Below are 21,250 nucleotides of genomic sequence, written 5' to 3'. Positions count from 1 at the left end.
GCTCTCCCACCACCCAAGCCTGACTTTCGGGTTCCTTTTACCTACCCGTGCCGACCTGCCCCACTGATGTCACAAAAAGGGGCGGGAAGCCGGCAGTGTAAGGTGGCGGTTGGGGAGAACAGGAAGAAGAGCTCAACCCGCCCACCAGCCACAAATTGGGGTGCGAGGTCGACCCAAACCCGACCAACCTGCAGGTATTGGCGCCGGCCCGCACATCACTACAGTCCTCCTCTGATCTCCTGGAGTCTAGGGAACCTGACAGCACGAAAAAGAAAAAAACATCATAAGAGGGGTAGAGATGGTCTAATAGAGAATGTTATTGTATGAACCAAGAGTATCTGTAGGAATAGGGTTTTGGGTGGTCCAGTCACCCCACAATACTTACCCTAGGAAAAAGTTCTTATTCATTCCACTTTTCCTGGGCTGTTCACATGGTCTGTTGGGAAACTCCCCCTGTACTTTTCGCACCAAGAAGTAACAAATAATCAGTACTGGTGGGGGGGGGGAACAGGAGGAATATTCCAGAGGGACAAACCAAAATTAGCCCACAACTTATTTCCAACAGACTTACTCTTTACAGTGAAGGTCTAAATGGAAGCAGCTAAATAGGGACAGTGATAGCTACTACTACTAGTAGGTACAGTTAGAAAAAAGTCATTTTGGGTTAGTCATAAGGTGCCATTTCCCACCCAGATAAATATTTACTCACAGGACACGTGTGACTCCATATTGGGAATGGGCAGGGCCCCTTTGTGTAGATAGGAGGGCCCCACTGTGTATCAGAAGTGCCTGAGATTCATCAGAAGGTCTGTCCTGTGTGTGGGAAACAGCACAAGTACAAACACTATGAGCCCTTCCATTGGACCTACCCACAGGATACAGTAAGTGCTCCCAGGCCTAAATCATTTTTTTTTTATAAAAAAAAAAAAAAGGGATCTCAAAACACCCACTCTGTGCATAGTATCTCAATTCATGACATTTTATTATTAATATGCTCTCCCAAATTAATCAAAAAATCCATTATCCATTAAACCTCATAAATTAGTAAAATTTGTATATACCTGAATTCATGTGCAAATCCAAATGCAGCAAATTATGAACAATCAAATAAACTTTATCAAAATAACAAATTAACCATGTTGTCCATTAAATTTATGAGCCATTAAATACAATTTCTGTTAACATTTCCAAGGAACGAAAGTGGGAGATTAAGTCCCAAAAGGCTTAATCTCCCACTTATTCCTTAGGAGTACCACTACCTTACCATTTTTATTTGCATTCTTGATTATTGTTGACTAGAACAAGTAGGGGATACCTTCAGGGTAAGGCCACACTGGACGTTTTGGGGAGATTTGGTCGCCTGGCGACTAATCGCCTTGTCTTTGCGCGGACCAATCTCCCCAAACGCCTTTGGGGAGATCGGTCGCCGCAAAGAAGAGGCGATTAGTCACCAGGCGACCAAATCTCCCCAAAACGCCCAGTGTGGCCTTACCCTCAAAGTCAGGTCCCTCAAGGGACCTTAAAGAATTGACAACAATTATAGATATAGCTTTGAAGAAAGGTTGAATTAGTAATCGAATAGAGAGATAATTTCTTCTAACTAAACATCCAGTAATTTCAATAGTTTATCACTTGCCAAAGGTGCAGAAGGAGCAGAGACCCCCGATTGGGAGACCAGTTATCTCTGACATTGGTTCACTCAACTCAATGAGCACATTTCAGAGTAGGTAGATGCACATTTACAACCATCGGTATTAAGATTAGGGAGCTATGCAAAAGATAAAGCACATGTTCTCTTAAAGCTTAAAAATGTCAGGACAGATATAAGTGGGCCACACTGGAGATATATATAGTCATCAATCACACATAAGAAAGACTTGGAAGCAATAAATTATAACTTGGAAAAATCTAATGAGTATTCAAGGGAACTAAAAGATTTTAATGTTGTCGGCAACGGAGTATCTTTTGGAGAATAATTATTTTGTTTTGGATTCTGAGTTCTATCTGCAGAGATGTGGGGCCAAAATGGGGAGACATTTGCCCCCCTCCTTCACCATATGGGTTGGTGGGAGGAGCCCCACATCTCTGCAGATCTAAAAATGAATTTGAAATGATATGTTTGTTTTATCGATGATCTATCGTAGTTGGCAGGGGATTAGGAAAGAGTTCAGGGACATTGTTAGAACAATCAATATTTTATTTTGAATATATAACTTGCAAGTTACATATACAGAAGTTTTTCGATTTGAAGTTAGTCAAGGAGAAGAAGGAGGAGGAGGAAACACAACCCATTCTTCTATTTATCATAAGGCACACAGGTAATGCTGACAGGGTAAAACCCTTGCTTTAAATGTATCTAGTGCGGCATGAGAGGAGCCCCACATCTCTGCAGATTTAAAAATTCATTTGAAATTCTATGTTTGTTTTATCGATGATCTATTATTTATTTGGCAGGGGATTAGGAAAGAGTTCAGGGACTTTGTTAGAACAATAAATATTTATTTGACTGTATAACTTGTATATTTACAAATACAGAAGTTTTTTGATGTGAAGTTAATCGCTAGAGAAATCACAATCTATTCTACTATTTATCACAAGCCATGTAGTGGTAATACATTAATACATGCCTGCTCTTGCCATCCAAGGAATCGAATAGGTGGGAACTTTTCTGCAGGTTGAGGAGAAACTGTTCTACTGAGGAGGAATTTCCCAACGATTAATCTACAGTCAATCAACTGGACTCACTGTATTTTCTTTTTCCTTGAAGACTTTCACTAGTCATCCCACTTGCTTTCTCAATTCAAAAATTCGGAAAACCGTTGAATGACTAGTGAAACGTCTTCATAATATAAAGTGCACCGTGGGTCGGGTTCGCACTGACCAGCAGTGAATATTTTGGTGGGCGCAAAGTACTTTCTGCAAAAAGAAACATTTCTCACATTCTGTACAAACAAAAAGTTTAATTCTCATGTAATCATTTTGAAGGTTTCTCCCCGAGTGCATTTCATACAAGATAGAAGTTTGCATACATCTTTTGCTACATTCTTTCCAAGTGAATGGTTTCTCTTCATATGAGATACAAGGTTTAGCATTTTAATAAAGTCTTTGTCATATGTGAAGTTAAAGGTTCCTCCACTTGTGTGTTTTCATATGAGATTCAAGGTGACTCTTTCTATAAAAGCTTCTGCCACATTCTGTACAAGTAAATGGTTTCTCCCCAGTGTGTATTTTCATATGAGATACAAGGCTACCCATCTGAGTAAAACCTCTTCCACATTCTGTACAGATGAATGGTTTCTCTCCTGTGTGTATGATCATATGAGATACAAGGCAACTTGTTTTAGTAAAGCCTTTGCCACATTTTGTACAAACGAATGGCCTCTCTCCTGTGTGTATTTTCAAATGAGATTCAAGGTTACTCTTTCTAGAAAAGCTTTTGCCACATTCTGTGCAAATTAATGGTTTCTCCCCTGTGTGTAATTTGAGGTGATGAACGAGGCTAATCTTGTGTGCAAAGTGATTCCCACATTCTGTACAAGAGAATGGTTTCTCCCCTGTGTGTATTTTCATATGAGTTACAAGATTATTCTTTTGAGTAAAGTCTTTACCACATTCTGTACAAGTGAATGGTTTCTCTCTGGTGTGTATTTTCATATGAGATACAAGGTGATACTTGTGTGCAAAGTGCTTCCCACATTCTGTACAAGAAAATGGTTTCTCCCCTGTGTGCATTTTCAAGTGATCTAAAAGTCTGTGCTTGTGTGCAAATTCTTTCCCACATTCTGTACAAGTGAAAGGTTTCTCCCCTGTGTGTATTTTCATATGAGATACAAGATTGCTCTTCTGAGTAAAGCCTTTCCCACATTCTGTACAAGAGAATGGTTTCTCCCCTGTGTGTATCGTCAGATGAAATGCAAGGTTACGCTTCTGAGTAAAGCCTTTGCCACATTCTGTACAAACAAATGGTTTCTCTCCTGCATGTATTATCATATGAGATACAAGGCAACTTGTTGTAGTAAAACCTTTGCCACATTTTATACAAATGAATGGCCTCTCTCCTGTGTGTGTTTTCAAATGAGATTCAAGGTTACTCTTTCTAGAAAAGCTTTTGCCACATTCTGTGCAAATGAATGGTTTCTCCCCTGTGTGTAATTTGAGGTGATTAACGAGGCTAATCTTGTGTGCAAAGTGATTCCCACATTCTGTACAAGAGAATGGTTTCTCCCCTGTGTGTATTTTCATATGAGATACAAGATTATGCTTTTGGGTAAAGTCTTTACCACATTCTGTACAAGTGAATGGTTTCTCCCCTGTGTGTATTTTCATATGAGATACAAGGTGACACTTTTGTGCAAAGTGTTTTCCACATTCTGTACAAGTGTAAGGTTTCTCCCCTGTGTGTATTTTCATATGAGATACAAGGTGACTCTTTTGAGTAAAGCTGTTGCCACATTCTGTACAAGAGAATGGTTTCTCCCCTGTGTGTATTTTCATATGAGATACAAGGTGATACTTGTCAGTAAAGCATTTGCCACATTCTGTACAAGTGAAAGCTCTCACTCCTGTGTGTATTTTCATGTGAGATACAAGGCTACTCACTTGAGTAAAGCTGTTGCCACATTCTGTACAAGTGAATGGTTTCTCCCCTTTGTGCATTTTCAGGTGACCTAAGAGGCTAACCTTGTTTGCAAAGTGCTCCCCACATTCTGTACAAGTGAATGGTTTCTCTCTGGTGTGTATTTTCATATGAGATACAAGGTGATATTTGTGTGCAAAGTGCTTCCCACATTCTGTACAAGAAAATGGTTTCTCCCCTGTGTGTATTTTCAGGTGACCTAAAAGTCTGTGCTTGTGAGCAAATTCTTTCCCACACTCTGTACAAGTGAAAGGTTTCTCCCCTGTGTGTATTTTCATATGAGATACAAGATTGCTCTTCTGAGTAAAGCCTTTCCCACATTCTGTACAAGGGAATGGTTTCTCCCCTGTGTGTATTGTCAGATGAGATGCAAGGTTATGCTTCTGAGTAAAACCTTTCCCACATTCTGTACAAGAAAATGGTTTCTCCCCAGTGTGTATTGTCATATGAGATGCAAGGTTACGCTTCTGAGTAAAGCCTTTGCCACATTCTTTACACGTGAATGGTTTCTCTCCTGTGTAAATTCCAAAGAGATTTTGAAGGCTGCTCTCACATGTTTTCCCATAGTCAGTGGTTCTGAGAGGATCACTGGCCAAATGTTTCTCCTGTGTTTCCATCCTCTTGTCTTTGAAGGCAAAGTCTATTGTTTCCAGTACAAGTACAGAGGTGGGTGAGAAGATGACCAGTCACAGAAGGCTTTCCCACATCCAACAGACCATAAAGCTTGGGAACTCAGTCAGTGATTCTCATTCCATGCACTTGGCTCACACTCAGCCTGGCTTTATACTGAGCCAGATTTACACATTCTTCTGTGTTGTACTTTAATGTTCCCTTGAGGCCTTCGTTGACTTAATCAGTAGATTTTGATGACTGTTATCCCAAAGCAACAACCTTATGAAAAAGAGAACAGAAGAAGAAACATTAAACAAACAGCCAAATTCAGGTATTAAAAGATACATGGTAAGATATCTTTTGTTTCTGATAAGGGGATATTCACTATAGAGATCTTTAAAGGGGGTGTAAAGGCAAAAAAGTAAAATCAAATTTTTATTTTCTTTAATGAAAAAGAAATATATCTCCAATATACTTTAATTAATACATGTGTACTGTTTTTATAATAAACCTGACTGTAGGCATTGAAATCCCCCCTTCATTTTACTTGCTCTGACTGCTGAGGATAAGAAACTTCAGATGGTCCCTAACTGCTCTGCAGGGAAATAATCATACTTTCAAATGGCAGGGGGAGCGGCTTTGTTTGTTTCCCTGTAGAGCAGCCGGCGAATGTGTAGTGATTCATATCCACAGGCCCAGTGCAGTCTGTATATTCTGATTATTAATCATTCTTGCTGTATTGGCTTCTGGCAGATATTATTTGACTTGTGCTGTTTTGATAATTTATGACAATCCCTAAGCAGCCCAGACCACACTGAGCATGTGTCTTGGTCTTGCAAAGATGTATAACAAAGTTACAAGATGTTGACCCCTTCTGCCAACTTTGAAAGCATAAATCATTTGTTTGATTAGGCTTGTGGTGCAGTAAGTTCATGTTTATAGTATACAAAATACAGCATTTCTATCCTTATTCTATTTTAGACTTTAGTTCCCCTTTAAATAATCTTAAAATTGAAGAAACTATAAATAATAATGTGACACCTGATTTAAATTTGAGATAAAAAAAAAAGGTTTAACAACTTTATTTGATCATGTCTGGTTTGTACTTGTGTTACAGTTGAGCATTGGGTCTGACTTTGAAATAGACATAGGTTACATGAAAACAGCTTAATTGTGTAGGTAATGATGAATAATATATGGTGTTAGTTTCACAATGATAAAGATTAATAAATTCTAGCCCCTATATTGGAGCTCCCTATAGATGTTCTGTGGTCCCTGTTCGTGTTTAAAATAAGGGGTGGGCAATAAGTAACCAGAAACAACCTTTTAAAGCACATTCCTTCTATATCTAAATGAGTAAAATGCACTGGTACATTCTTGTTTTTTACATAATATATCTCCAACTTGCAGTACAGCAGTAAAGAGCGATTGAAGTTTATCAGAGCACAAGTCACATGACTGGAGGCAGCTAGGAAATTGACAATATGTCTAGCCAGATTCAAAAATTGAATATAACATAATCTGTTTGCTCTTTTGAAAATGTATTTCAGTGCAGAATTCTGCTGGAGCAGCACTATTAACTGATGCGTTAAAAAAAAAAAAAAAAATACATGTTTTCCCATGACAGTATCCCTTTAAGGAGAACCGCACCTTCAAAACTAATATGGGTAGAAATAATATTTATATACTGAACTTAAAGGCACCAGTCTAGAGGTTTAGCAGTCCCTTAACAATAATGATTCAGGCCTTCAAAGTCATGCACTGTCTCTTGGATTTTGTTAAAAGTACTAATGGCACTGCACATGCTCAGTGTTTGCAAGGGGGAACTCCACAAAAACATAACTTAAGTTTTCTGAAAACTGAGCATAATTCCAAGCAACTTTGCAATATACATCATTTAAAAAATATGCAGACTTTTCATGATTTTTAATGGTTTCGGACAGTTCCCTAAGCCCAGCCCCCTGCTGAGCTGTCTGACTACTGTTACTTTGTATCAACAGCGATCTGTCCTCAGCCTTGCATCCTCCAAACCCCACAATTCCCTGCACACGTGATTTCAATAAGGAAAGGAACATCCCAGTGCAATGCATTGTGGGTTATGTAGTTCCTGCATGCTGTCTGCAAACTGTGGAGTAGTTGTTACAAATTGTAATATCAGTGTTTAGTCCCTCCTTCCCTGCCAGGATTTAAAATGATGCAGAAAGAGAAGAACTGTTATACAGCTGGGAAGCCGGAGTTCCACTTTTGGAGGAATTTGGAGGAAAGCTAGGAGAACCTTTCAATGTCCTTAAAAGGCAATATGTAGAAGCATTCATAGTATGTTTATGTTTAACCTCTGACCTAGGCATATTTCAAGGAATACATATTCAGTAGTTTAGGCTGTATACACATGTACCAATCAGGATATAACATGTTGTTGGGGTTTCTTGAAATAGGTCTTAAAATTATATTCAGGATCAGCAAATCTTTTTCTATTGCTGGTCCGTGTGTGTAATAAATCTTCTCTGGAGGAATTTTCTTGGTCTAGAAGATTGGTGGTTTCTTTAAGAGATTGACATTCACATTTTCTCACTGGGCAATAGCTGAGAAGTCAAGCTTAGTCTAAGTGTCCCAGTGACACAAAACGCATTAGGCGAGAGATCAGATGTTTGTATAAATAACTACTTTTGGTCTAAACTAAATGTGGCCTAACAGAGTGCCTTGCACCAACATTTGTTTATTTGAATACGGATTATCCGTGTCCTTGAGCTGAGGGTCTGGGGCAGGAGCACCTGGGACCAACGGTCTACTTTGGCGAGTTATCCTACAAAGATTGGTTATGTTTTGTGCTTAAATGTTTCTGGCCATAGCACTGGTGAACAAAACACGATCACTCATAAAACTGACATATGTAGCCCGGGTCACTCCCCCAAACTTTGACAATATTTGGACCCCATGGATAGATGCCAATCCAACAGTAGCACTCCCTGACTTACCATGCCCAATACAGCCCCAATAGTCGGGCAAAGGTGCAGCTACATTGTATGGATATTGTGGTTGACCTGTTATAAAATACCTTTGTTAGGAATATGCTAAGCTGTAAATGGACTGTCAATGTCTTTGTTTTGTTTGTTTGTTTTTTTTTTTAAACAAAATAAAAATTTTAAAAATACAAAAAAAGTTTCTGGTCAAGCCAAGCTTAGTGGCAATTGCAAATCATCAAGCAGAATATTGGGTTTGCATGACACCTAAGATGATGTACAGGGCTGATTATTATTTATCAGTCTTGTTTAGTCACATTCATTTTCTATATTTCATATATATGGTCCCTGAGCTCTAAATATAATGTGTGTTGCCTATACACTAGATGGAGATTGGTTTGATTCATAAGATACCAGCCCTCCTGTGTAATCTAGAAGAACTGTGTGGGGGATGGGATAACAGAGGGAACTCACTGATTTTCCTTATCTAGTAACCAGAAGTAATCACAAGTAACGGCAAAGCAGACTGAAAGCAACTTACATAAATACGGGCTCATTGATTGTTGTATGAGGAGTTTGCTCGGTGGTACAAACAGGAGAGAAGAGGGAACGGAAAGCTGAGTCTTCTCTGGACATCATGTGACCTCTCTCTCCTACTGACGTCACACGTGAGCACATAGAGGAGGGGGACATAATGAGATTGCCCTAAAGCAGATATATAATGCTGTGTAAAAATAATGGTTGAACCAAATGTTATTAATAGGGAATAAAGATAAATATATAGGAAGGTCAGTGATCCCAATGTTATTAATAGGGAGTAAAGATAAATATATAGGAAGGTCAGTGATCCCAATGTTATTAATAGGGAATAAAGATAAATATATAGGAAGGTCAGTGATCCCAATGTTATTAATAGGGAATAAAGATAAATATATAGGAAGGTCAGTGATCCCAATGTTATTAATAGGGAATAAAGATAAATATATAGGAAGGCCAGTGATCCCAATGTTATTAATAGGGAATAAAGATAAATATATAGGAAGGTCAGTGATCCCAATGTTATTAATAGGGAATAAAGATAAATATATAGGAAGGTCAGTGATCCCAATGTTATTAATAGGGAATAAAGATAAATATATAGGAAGGTCAGTGATCCCAATGTTATTAATAGGGAATAAAGATAAATATATAGGAAGGTCAGTGATCCCAATGTTATTAATAGGGAATAAAGATAAATATATAGGAAGGTCAGTGATCCCAATGTTATTAATAGGGAATAAAGATAAATATATAGGAAGGTCAGTGATCCCAATGTTATTAATAGGAATAAAGATAAATATATAGGAAGGTCAGTGATCCCAATGTTATTAATAGGGAATAAAGATTAATATATAGGAAGGTCAGTGATATGATCCCAATGTTATTAATAGGGAAAAAGATAAATACTGTATATAGGAAGGCCAGTGATCCCAATGTTATTAATAGGGAATAATGATAAATATATAGGAAGGTCAGTGATCCCAATGTTATTAATAGGGAATAAAGATAAATATATAGGAAGGTCAGTGATCCCAATGTTATTAATAGGGAATAAAGATAAATATATAGGAAGGTCAGTGATCCCAATGTTATTAATAGGGAATAAAGATAAATATACAGGAAGGTCAGTGATCCCAATGTTATTAATAGGGAATAAAGATAAATATATAGGAAGGTCAGTGATCCCAATGTTATTAATAGGGAATAAAGATAAATATAAAGGAAGGTCAGTGATCCCAATGTTATTAATAGGGAATAAAGATAAATATATAGGAAGGTCAGTGATCCCAATGTTATTAATAGGAAATAAAGATAAAATATATAGGAATGCCGGTATTTTTTTCCAGAAAAGGTGGCAACCCTAAGTGCAGTATAGTATGAATGCCTAATGAGCCCCCATGCAAAAACATAGACAGTCAGTTGTGACAGCAACATACGAAAAGAGGGGTGTCGGGCACTAAATAAATACTTAAAAATATATATTTATTGTAGATTCATTAAAAAAAGGAACAGTATCTCCATTGGCCGTACGCGTTTCATGCCCGCCAGGGCCAATGTAGATACTTTAATGAATCTACAATAAACATTACATATTTTTAACTTTATTTTTGGCGGCCCTTGTGCCGGCCCTTCTGGATCTGCAAATCATGACTAATGCGTTAGTTAAGATTATGGAAATAAGGAAGGTTCTACAGTGGAGAGTGGCAAAGAGATCACCAAACAATAAATGTAAAAAAAGTTATGTTATAATGATTAGCAAAATATTTACATAAATTTAAATCATAAAGTAAATGAAAGATCTTACGCAACAACAGGACAATGTGCACAAAAACTAATATCAAACAAATATACACTAAATATATAAGGACACACACTAACTTAAATAGAAACACTAAATAACACACAATAGTCCAACCACCTAAACATTAAACCCTTTAAGTCTAGAGGAATTACAGAGCCTATGAATACCTCTTTACTTGGGTTCTGTTGTCTGGTCTGTGATATAGGGGTTCCCTCTGATTTAGTCATGTGATCAGTCCTCTCCTGGGCTCTGGGTGAGTCTGCTTTGCCCTACTGTAGTCACACTTATATACAGGGAAGGTTGGCTTCTGGAAGTCTCTCCTGATTGGTGCATTTGATTGATACTAGCACTTCTCACTTAGTTACAAGAAGTTATTCATCTAACAATTAGGAGTTTACACGTTTCTATGTCTCTTTTCAGAAATTCAAGATTAACTGATTATACATATTTATAGGGATCCAGTCAATGTTGGTTCCAGGGAGCCAGACCCTTTGTTAATGTTAATTAGGGTTTAGGTGTGACACTACAGTTGTCCCAGACCAGAACCTTTGTCTTCCAAATTAAGGACTCCTATTGTTTGGACCAGACAACCAGGTAATAAACTAATAAAGCTGTCTCAGCTCCCACAGTCACAGGTTTCAGTGTTAATAAAACATAAAATTATAGTATTACAATTTCTATATGTTTGACTATAATCTCACAGTCCCAACTAGAGGGTTAATGAAGCCTATGTGATACGATTCCACTTTCCTGAATTTGCCCATGGGTGAAATGTTTAAGGTTCTTAATGGTTCTAGTCATGTTGTAAAATAGAAGTAACTCCAATATTACAACTATACCTTGGAAGTTATACTTGCCATTTCTCTCTAACTGTCAGGAATATGCATATATTGAATATTGTTGTAACGAACACCAGATATTGGTTATTTGAATAAACCACTTGTTGGTATAGACCAGTGATCCCCAACCAGTAGCTCGTGAGTAAAATGTTGCTCTCCAACCCCTTGGATGTTGCTCTCAGGGTCCTCAAAGCACATGATTATTTTTGAATTTCAAGCTTGAAAGCAAGTTTTAATTGCATAAAATCTAAGTATAGTGCCAAGTAGAGCCTCTTGTAGGTTGCCAGTCCACATAGGGGCTACCAAATAGTCCATCACATCCATTATTTGGCACCCCAAAGGACTTTTTCATGCTTGTGTTGCTCCCCAACTCTTTTTATATTTGAATGTAGCTCACGGTTTGAAAAGGTTGGGGACCCCTGGTATAGACTGTAGTTTTGGATTTACTTCAGTCTTAAAGGAGAACTAACCCCCCCTAATGTGAAAAACCCATTCCACTACCCTCCATAGTTCCCCCTCCCTGGCACTGCTTGGATTCGTATGTTTGAAAATTACATTATTGCTGCTGACCAAGGGGAGATTTCTGCTTTACTTATTCACTGCCTGGGAGCAGAGGGACAGCGTATATTCTATACATTATCTGATGAGACTTATGAAACTGCTCTTACTGCTATAAAGAGTAAATGCGGTTGCTGAAAGATATAAATTCTGCCAACGTGAACACCACAGAACAATTTGTAGCAGCTTTGAGAGAGCTGGTTGTTACCTGTGACTTTGGGAATCTAACAGATGAAATGCTAAGAGACCAAATAGTGGAAAAAACAAACTCACCTCACATTAGAGAGAGACTGCTCCTAAAACAGGATTTAACCCTTGCAAAGGCTATTACAGTTGCTAGCCATTTGAATATATTGAAACAGCAGCGGCTAAAACTCTCAGTCAGGGAACTGCTGGGAATGTACAGACTGTGAATTCAGCACTGTGGCCTAATAATGCACAGTCACAGGCAAAATACAGTGCTAAGAAAAGGGATTCACCTACACTGCAAAACCATGCAGCAAATACAAAAAGAAAATACTGCTTTCGCTGTGGTTCAATACAACACACTGCAAATCATGTCCTGCAAAAGCTGTACAGTGCCGCAAATGCACAAAAGTAGGACATTTTGCTAAGATCTGCTAAAGATGTTCATGAAGTCACTACTACAAATGTCACAGTATTAAGTGTGGATAAAGCTGGTACATTTATTCCAGACAAGTTTATATGCACTGTCAGTGTCAGTACTGCTTCTGCTGACAAGGGACACTCCATTAACCTGATGTGATACAGGTTCAACTGTTTCTATACAACCAAAGGAGATTTTCTTGAAATACTTTGCAAAAGATCCGTTTGTTGCACCTGCCCTGAAAAAGGATCCAATCCCTGTGCTTGGTTGCTTGCCAGCGACTTTACAGTTTGAATCAAATACTGCAAAATGTGACTTTTACATTGTGAATAAGGGAACTGCTATACTTGGAAGGGATCTCTTTGCTGCATTAAACCTACAATTAGTTGATGGTCTCATTACTACAGCACCAGTGCCTCCCACACAGCCAGTGTCTACAATTTCACCACAAAGCAACACTTCACTGGGCTGTGCAACTTAGTACACAAAGTTAAGTTGAGACCAGATGTAAAACCAGTACACCAGAAATTGAGGTGATTGCCCTACTCTATAAGGGAGACTGTCTCACAGGAACTAAAGAAACTGGTAGAGCAAGATGTGATTGAAAAATCAGAATCCTCTGAATGGGTTTCACCAATTGTTGTAAAAATGAAGAAAACTGGAGGTATTCGATTGTGAGTTGATCTCCGTGAACCTAATAAAGCAGTTGTTATGGATAATCATCCCTTGCCACACATAGAGGAAATATTTTCAGAACTCAGAGGAACAAAATTCTTTTCTACTCTGGATCTTCAGAGAGCGGATCATCAAGTATTACTGCATGAGGAAAGCAGAGACCTCACTGCATTTATCATCCATGATGGTTTGTTTTGGTTCAAGCTTGTACCTTATGGACTGGCTTCACTCAAAGGGGTCCGTTTACTAAAGTGCGTTAAAAATATTCGCACAATATATAGACAGAATTTTTGCCAAATATTTTATCGCCAGTTTACTAACCTGCGGTAAATATAAATTTGCGAATTTTCTTGCGCAAGAATAATTGTTCGCCAGTTATCGCATTTGCTGAAAATAACGCTACGTACACATTAACGCATAGTTTACTAAACATCGAAATGTGCTAAAGACAAAATTAACGCCAGAATATTCGCAAACTTTTACCGCCACCTATGTAGTGGCGTAAAAGTATTATTTTCGCCAGAAAATTCTCAAGGGGCAGGAAATATCCCATAATACTGTTTTTTTTTACCCATCATTCTTTGCTGACAGGAGAGAGAGATCTGTAGCTATTGCTGACAGGATGTTTTGGCTTCTGTTTCTATCTGGTGCAACAGCAGCAGTTTCAGCTCAGAGGTGTATTATTGGCAGCGGCATCACAGTCCAAGGATTCGTCAGCCTCTACACTTTTTTGGTTTCATTGTGATTGGCTACATTAAACTGTGCATTTCTGTGAAGCAAAGAGATTAACTGGTATCATTTCTTGTTCCTATGATTCTATTGGCAGAAGCGTTTATATGATGCAGACATGTTTGATTGGTGTTACTCTGGTGATGTTCTGTTGGATGGTCTAATCATCAGTCAATAAAGTTTATGAGTTTTGAAGGTGCATTTCTGGCCATAAATGTCACAGTAAAAATTGCCATAATAACCGCCATAAAACAAGACTATTTTATAGCATAAATATTCGCAAAAACTTAATTTTTCGCCAGAAAATTCGCAACTCGCTAAAATTACCTCTAACGTAAGCTGGTTCCTTAACGTAGTTACCGCAAGTGATTGCAATGACTTCTGAGCGTATCGCTGTTTAGTAAACTTAGATGGGTAAAGAAACCAATCAGCGCAGGTGTACTGCTGCAAGGTGCTTTTATTGAATACACAACATGTTTCGAGCTTAAAAGCTCTTTATCAAGTGTGAATACGTTGTTTTGGATGGAAACAAGGGTTCGGAGACCAGAAATATACAACAAGGGTAAATATACCAGTTTATGTGACGTTTAGTAAACGTAGTCGCTGCGAATATTCTGGCGTAAAAATATTCTCAGCGATAACATGCAAAAACTTAAAGTCAGATTTACCGCACTTTAGTAAATGGACCCCAAAGACTGATGTCTTCTATACTCCATGGCATACCTGGTGTAGAATGCTACTTGGATGATATAATTGTCTACGCTCCAACTATGGATCTTCATGACAAGTACCTAGAAAAGGTTCTGAAATGCATTGATTCTGCAGGACTGAAACTGAACCTTTCCAAATGCCACTTACAAATGGGCTCCCCCTCGCAATGGGCTGGAACACAGCATTACTGGTCTAATGTCATAGGAATGAGTTGAAAGGTTTTTTGGTTTTTTTTCAAAGGAACAGATAGCCTTTAAATATCAGGACTCTACATGTAGGAACATGGGGGGGGGGGGTAGTGCATAAGGGCAATGGCACACGGGGTCATATAGGAATGGATGGAAGAGTAAAAATGTATTGTTACTTACTGAAACAGCATTATTTAAAGTCAGTTGTCTTTTTAAAGGATTTTTAAATTCAGCGCAACCCATGCATATACTGAGGCTTGCCCTTTAAGATTAATACAGTGTGCGTTGCCCCAGTCATGGTGGCCAGTGGTTCTTAGCCCTAATTTCCCATCTTACGTAAGTTTTAGGACATGCATTTATATTACAGCCCCTCTACATTCATAGATTTACTGGTGACCTGTTTCGGTTTAGCTGCCTAATTACACATTGCAATACCTGTGGGACTTCTTTCTTGCTTTTCTGGTCTGAAGTTCCACCTGTTGCAGCCTTTTAATAAATGAGCAGACAATAGTAAATAGTTGCAGTGCAGGTCCACGATCAAGTTCAACCATTGCACAAGTAAAGGCAAGTTACAGACTTCATTATTAATGTAGAAGGATCATATAAAATACACATCTGTATATGTTCTTTATCCCAGATGGGGAAAGATTTTGAGAATTTAAAGGATTACAGAATAGTCTTTAAAAATAAAAAAAACTGAAAGAGCTGGAAGGTTAACTCAGTAATTATGTGTCTGCATTGCAGCTGTTCCACCGAGTAAAGTTAAAGGAGAACCAAACCTGTAATCATTAGGGGGGAGGTTTTTTTCATTACAGGTTGAATTCTCCTTTAACACTAATATAATCAATAGAGTTGCTAATCACATACATCAATCTATACAGAATACTAATTATGCATGTCCACAATTATATATTAGTCCACAACATTATTTATAATTGGAATGATTTCATGCAACTTGACACATACACAAGAAAAATAAGAATATTAGCACATAAGTCTGTATTCCACCATCTACTGTGTTAACAACAAGGGTTAATGGTTCAGAGTGATATTCTGAGAAAATATGCAGTTGGTTCTCATTTTTTATAATTTGTGGTTTTTGAGTTAGCTTTTTTTATTCAACAGCTCCCCAGTTCGCAGCTTCAGTAATCAGGTTGCTAGGGTCCAAACTACCGTAGCAACCATGTACTAATTTAAATAAAAGACTGGAATATGAATAGGAGAGGGACTGAATAGAAAGATACGCAATTCTTTATAAAGTAGATGGGGTCAGTGACCCCCATTTGAAATGCTGGAACAATTTAGAAGGCAAATAACTATTAAAAAGACAAAATGAAGACCAATTGAAAAGTTGCTTAAAATCTACCAAATACTAAGTTACATGAAAGTGAAGCACTCCTTTAATGTCATGTGCAAGGTCTGTCTGCAAGTTACATCACATACACAACCAAAGAGCAATAGGTGACTTGTACACAACTGTGGGTGAGACCAATTGCAATTATATATTTACAGACAGAACCACGGCAAATATATTAGACTGAGCATTCACAGAGAACAAACCACCAGGGCACAAATGCAGGTGTAAAAATACAGGAAAACATCAGAGAAAACACCAATTGAAAGGTTTATAAATTGGTGAGACCAAAAAAAAAATGTAGGCAAGGACATGCAAAACTGAGGTTTTACTGTTGTACTTGGATAGTATTCCAGAAATATATTATAAAATTCCATTATCTAAGGCAAGGCCACAACATTAACAGAGTAAAACAAAAAGATCTTTACCTCTAAAAAACACTTGCACCCATTAATAAGTACAGCAGCAGGTGTGATGTGCTGCAGAGCCTGAGGTAAATTGGTCAGGTTCCAGTTCTGAATCCTGCTGGTGAGGTGAGAGACGAGTCTCAGGGAGGGTACCAGACATTAAGCTGCTGCGTGCACTATTCTCTTCACAAAAATAAACTTTTGCCGCACTCTCCCCTCTTGTGAATCAATGTCCCGCCTCCTGGCCTAATCCTAGCTCTCCATTGGGCAGAAGAGCCATACGTTATGGGAGGGGAGTTGCTCGCTCTCTGACTCTGTTTACTAGCAAAGCTGCCAGAGAGGGGGTGGGGTAGGGCCCAGCAAAACCAGACAGAAAATTGGTGCCAAACTGCCCAAACACAGGAAGTGCGCCGGCAGTGACGTCATATGCAGTGCGCCGTCGAGATTGTATTTTGAATCTGGCTCTCTGCTGCTCTACCCTCTTGGACTTGGTTGCGGGCGGCGGTGGGCCCCATCGGGGGTGCAGGGGCTCGGACCCTGGTGCCATTGCACCCTTTGCACCCCCGGTAGTTTCGCCACTGTCAACTGTCATTTCTGGGTCATATAATCTCACAAAATGGATTACTACCTGACCCTGACCATGTCAATGCTGTTACACAGGCATCTACTCTACCCCTCCTGCAGCAGGATTAACCCCCAGTCCCACAGTCTCCCCTCTCTATCAGTCCCTGCAGCAGGATTAACCCCCAGTCTCCCCTCTCTATCAGTCCCTGCAGCATGATTAACCCCCAGTCCCACAGTCTCCCCTCTCTATCAGTCCCTGCAGCAGGATTAACCCCCCAGTCTCCCCTCTCTATCAGTCCCTGCAGCAGGATTAACCTCCAGTCTCCCCTCTCTATCAGTCCCTGTAGCAGGATTAACCCCCAGCGAATAGTGAATTGCCTTAGAACAGAATGGTCAACAGTGTCAGAAGCAGAAGATGGATTACTACCTGACCCTGACCATGTCAATGCTGTTACACAGGCATCTACTCTACCCCTCCTGCAGCAGGATTAACCCCCAGTCCCACAGTCTCCCCTCTCTAACAGTCCCTGCAGCAGGATTAACCCTCAGTCTCCCCTCTCTATCAGTCCCTGCAGCAGGATTAACCCCCAGTCTCCCCTCTCTATCAGTCCCTGCAGCAGGATTAACCCCCAGTCCCACAGTCTCCCCTCTCTAACAGTCCCTGCAGCAGGATTAACCCTCAGTCTCCCCTCTCTATCAGTCCCTGCAGCATGATTAACCCCCAGTCCCACAGTCTCCCCTCTCTATCAGTCCCTGCAGCAGGATTAACCCCCCAGTCTCCCCTCTCTATCAGTCCCTGCAGCAGGATTAACCCCCCAGTCTCCCCTCTCTATCAGTCCCTGCAGCAGGATTAACCTCCAGTCTCCCCTCTCTATCAGTCCCTGCAGCAGGATTAACCCCCAGTCTCTCCTCTCTATCAGTCCCTGTAGCAGGATTAACCCCCAGCGAATAGTGAATTGCCTTAGAACAGAATGGTCAACAACAGGGGCGTAACTACAGAGGAAGCAGACCCTGCGGCCGCAGGGGGGCCCAGGAGGTACAGGGGGCCCCATGAGGCTCTCATTGATGAGAAATTTGAACATATATTGGTAAAACAGGACAAACACTGGATATGTTGGGGGCCCTAAAATTAATTTGCTGTGGGGCCCAGCAACATCTAGTTACGCCACTGGTCAACAGTGTCAGAAGCAGAAGATACATCCATGAGTATGAGAATCAAGTAATGTCTTTTGACCTTATCAGTCTAGAGATTGTTTGCAACTCTAGATAAGGCAGTCTCAGTGGAGTGTGCAGGTCATAAAACAGACTATATTTAAATGTGAGAGATGTCGGTGGCTTTTCATCTTGGAATCTGAGCTGCAGACTCTAAGGGGTGAACTTGCAGCACTGAGAGCAGCGGCAAACGAGGGGGAGGAAAGGAGGCAAGCAGAGCAACCACTGGCAGGGACTAGTGGAGTGGGGGGAGGAAAACTCTGAACTGGCATATATGGAGCAGACTGACTTTCAGAGCACCCTGGGAGGCAGTGGTTCTAATACGGGTGGTGGGGGGAGTGCAAGGAAGGAAAGGCAGGTTTTAGTTATAGGGGATTCAATTATTAGAAAGGTTGATAGGGTAATCTGTTGTAAGGCCCCTACATGCCCCATCTAGAATATGCCGTACAGTTTTGGTCTCCATCACTCAAACAGGACTTTATTGTATTAGAGAGGGTACAGAGAAGGGCAAGTAAGCTGGTAAAAGGTATGGAAAGTCTTAGCTATGAGGAAAGACTGGCCAAATTGGGGATGTTCACGCTGGAGAAGAGGCGCTTAAGAGGAGATATGATAACTATGTATAAATATATAAGGGGATCCTATAATAATCTCTCTAATGCTTTATTTACCAGTAGGTCTTTCCATCTGACACAAGGTCACCCATTCCGATTAGAAGAAAAGAGGTTCTGCCTAAATATTGGGAAGGGGTTTGTTACAGTGAGAGCTGTGAGGATGTGGAATTGTCTCCCTTAATCAGTGGTACAGGCTGATACATTAGATAGGTACAAGGAAGGGTCGGATGCTTTATTCACCAGTAGCTCCTCCCAGCAGACAGGAGGGAGCCAATGAGATTAGAGGAGGGAAAGGGGTGTTACAGGGAGAGCTGGGAAGTGAATCAGGGGTACAGGCTGATACATTAGATAGGTATAAGAAGGGGTTGGATGGTGTTTAGCAAGTGAGGGAATACAGGGATATGGGAGATAGCTCATAGTACAAGTTGATCCAGGGACTAGTCCGATTGTCATTTTGGAGTCGGGAAGGAATTTTTCCCCCTCTGAGGCAAATTAGAGAGGCTTCAGATGGGTTTTTTGCCTTCCTCTGGATCAACTAGCAGTTAGGCAGATGAAAAAAAACTAAAAGGTTGAACTTGATGGACGTGTGTCTTTTTTCAACCTTACTTACTATATGTTACTATGACTGTATAGGGTCCACCAGATTATGGGTGCATAGAAAGTTAGTAATACAAGAGCAGACAAGACGTTTCAGAAGTTTAGAGGGTAAGAGAGAGAGAGTGGTAATAATGGTCTTGACACAGGCCTGTTTGAATAACAAAGGGAAAGTACTTGAAGATAGAGAGGAATTGAATATATGAGTAAGTGCTGGTGTAAAGACGGAGACACACTGTTTTAGTTGTGATGATGGCATGGGATCTAGTCCACAGGTTGTAAGTGTAGAGAATAGGAGCTTGGAGACTTCAGACTCAGTTATAAGATCAAAAGAGGAGTCCTAGGGGGGTATGTTCAGATGTTAGCGAATCATTTAGAGAGGGATGAGGATGTGAGACGATTATGTAGTCTTACTTACCCTGAGATAAGGCATTATTGAGGCAGCCCATAAGAAATGTGTAGTCGAGGAAGTCACTTTTGTATGTGATTTCCTCCGCATAGAAAGTCATCAGAATGTGGATACATCTAGATTCAAGAACCATAGCATCACATTCGAGGTCCCCTGGTGGATATGAATAAACAGAAGGTTGAAGAAGATCTCTCGCAACTTTATGATGACACCAGGAATTGAAGACAAGTCAACAATAACCAAGAATGCAAATACAAGTGGTAAGGTAGTAGTAGTGGACTCTAAGAAATATAGGGAAGAGGCCCTAGTAGAGGACTAGTAGGGGATACCTACATATAGAATTTGAAAGTCAGGTCCCACAAGGGACCTTAAAGAATTGACAACAATTATAGATATAGCTTTGGAAAAAGGTTTAATTAGTAATCGAGAGAGATAATTTCTTCTAACTAAACATCCAGTAATTTCAATAGTTTATCACTTGCCAAAGGTGCACAAGGAGCAGCGACCACCGATTGGGCGACCAATTGTCTCTGACATTGGTTCACTCAACTCAATGAGCACATTTCAGAGTGGGTAGATGCACATTTACAACCATTGGTATTAAGATTAAGATATAAGATATATAACAAAAAAAGCACGTTCTCTTGAAACTTAAAAATGTCAGGACAGATATGAGTGGGCCATACTGGATGTATACATAGTCATCAATCACACATAAGACTTGGAAGCAATAAATTGTAACTTGGAGAAATATTCAAGGAAACTGAAAGGTTTTTATGTTGTCAGCAACTGAGTATTTTTTGGAGCATAATTATTTTGTTTTGGATTCTAAATTTTCTATCTGCAGAGATGTGGGGCCAAAATGGGGAGACATTTGCCCCCTCCTTCACCGACCTTTATATAGGTTGGTGAGAGGAGCAAGACAAAAAAGTTCACTGGCACACAGGTAATGCTGGCAGGGTGAAACCCTTGCTTTAAATGTATCTAGTGCGGCATGAGAGGAGCCCCACATCTCTGCAGATCTAAAAATTCATTTGAAATTCTATGTTCGTTTTATCGATGATCTATCATGTATTTGGCAGGGGATTAGGAAAGAGTTCAGGGACTTTGTTAGAACAATAAATATTTATTTGACTGTATAACTTGCAGATTTACAAATACAGACGTTTTTCGATGTGAAGTTAGTCGCTAGAGGAAACACAATCTATTCTACTATTTATCACAAGCCATGTAGTGGTAATAC

General features: G+C 39.7%; 1 protein-coding gene across 9 annotated transcripts; it reads right to left on the bottom strand.

The window, feature by feature from the left end:
* Positions 1-2,179: 2,179 nt before the first annotated feature.
* LOC108719533 (oocyte zinc finger protein XlCOF6-like) lies at positions 2,180-20,964 on the bottom strand. Of its 9 annotated transcripts, none has more exons than XM_041566880.1 (3): positions 20,017-20,964; positions 15,292-15,342; positions 2,180-5,527 (listed from the first exon to the last, which is right to left on the bottom strand). In XM_041566880.1, exon 3 carries the CDS (start codon positions 5,251-5,253, stop codon positions 3,121-3,123), a length of 2,133 nt encoding a protein of 710 aa, XP_041422814.1. In that variant the 5' UTR covers positions 5,254-5,527; positions 15,292-15,342; positions 20,017-20,964; the 3' UTR covers positions 2,180-3,120. The 9 variants fall into 9 exon arrangements, with proteins under 9 accessions (XP_041422814.1, XP_041422813.1, XP_041422809.1 ...); XM_041566879.1 differs by lacking the exon at positions 20,017-20,964 and adding an exon at positions 16,639-17,332; XM_041566875.1 differs by lacking the exons at positions 15,292-15,342; positions 20,017-20,964 and adding exons at positions 8,750-8,913; positions 16,639-17,332.
* Positions 20,965-21,250: the final 286 nt, after the last annotated feature.

This window comes from Xenopus laevis, chromosome 6L, assembly GCF_017654675.1.
Source record: "Xenopus laevis strain J_2021 chromosome 6L, Xenopus_laevis_v10.1, whole genome shotgun sequence".
Taxonomy (NCBI): domain Eukaryota; kingdom Metazoa; phylum Chordata; class Amphibia; order Anura; family Pipidae; genus Xenopus; species Xenopus laevis.
The sequence above is the reverse complement of the archived record's forward strand: the minus strand, read 5'-3'. Positions and strand labels throughout refer to the sequence as shown.